We start from the raw sequence: 979 nt of genomic DNA, 5'->3' as shown, positions 1-979 counted from the left end.
CATATAGCAACTTTGTAAGGAAGCAAAGCTGTCATAATTAATGTGAAGCTCAATCTCCAAATTTGTGACAGGGTTGTTTGGTGACAGTGATTGTTCCTAACAGAGCACCAAACTAATGAACTACACGGACTTCATTAGTGACCTGCTCCAGCCTTCTCACAATGGGCTCAGGATAAACAGGTTTGACTTAGGCTGTGTGGAAATCATCGACCGGCACATCTTCCCATTCATGCAGCGGCACGGCATCGCATTCGCTTCTGATTCCCCGCATATTGTCAGGAGTTCCCGTGAACACATGCTCATACCTGGGAGTGCTTGAAAAACGCAGAGATGCGAGTGATGTGCAGACTGAGGCATCTCGAGGCGCATCTTGCTCGATAAATACTGGCAGTGAAGAAAGAGTCGTCCTGCTTCCTCGCAGACACACTCCCCGGGCTCGTTAGCGCCGTAATCCACAAACACAGGGTCACACACACGTTCAGGCTCCTGGAAAACATTGTCCCTGCTGCTCTGCATTTAATCCCCTCCGCGGATCGGACAACACTGCGTGCAGGCTCCGGCGAAGAAACTAAGGAAACTTCAATTATACACTGGGGAGGAGTCAACGGCTCACGAGCCCTGCTATTGGAGGATCCCGCGGTGACTGACAGGCACGAGGAGCGTTAAAACAGGTAGACTGCTGCATAGTCCTTCACTCTGTCCAAAGCAAAGGCTGTTTGTTTTAGGGAGCAGGCCTGCAAAGGAGGAGGAAGGGCTTGAGTAGAAGTCATACTCTGCAATCAAAACTTGGAATGGGCAGATCAATCAATAAATAAACAACAGACAAGAGATGTTATGGAAACTGTTGTCTATTTAATCAGCATAATCCACCGCCTTCCATCTACCTAAGTATTTTTGTACTGGACATAGCTTTGGATTCCTAGTCTATGACAGATCTATATTCTATCTGTAGTTCTGACCAGTAGTCGAAGTGTACAAC

General features: G+C 47.6%; 1 protein-coding gene across 1 annotated transcript in view; it reads right to left on the bottom strand.

Moving 5' to 3' along the window:
* Positions 1 to 589, bottom strand: part of LOC102307085 (anosmin-1) — a 41,095-nt gene extending 40,506 nt beyond the window's left edge. The window contains exon 1 of the mRNA XM_005921350.3: positions 306 to 589. Within this exon, the coding sequence (XP_005921412.1) occupies positions 306 to 497 (192 nt within the window). The 5' untranslated portion in view covers positions 498 to 589. The remainder of the gene's footprint in view (positions 1 to 305) is intronic.
* Between the last annotated feature and the right edge of the window lie 390 nt (positions 590 to 979).

This window comes from Haplochromis burtoni, unplaced genomic scaffold (genome assembly GCF_018398535.1).
Source record: "Haplochromis burtoni strain Fernald_Lab_line unplaced genomic scaffold, NCSU_Asbu1 Contig_48, whole genome shotgun sequence".
Classification (NCBI taxonomy): domain Eukaryota; kingdom Metazoa; phylum Chordata; class Actinopteri; order Cichliformes; family Cichlidae; genus Haplochromis; species Haplochromis burtoni.
This window is presented reverse-complemented; position numbering and strand designations above follow the sequence as displayed.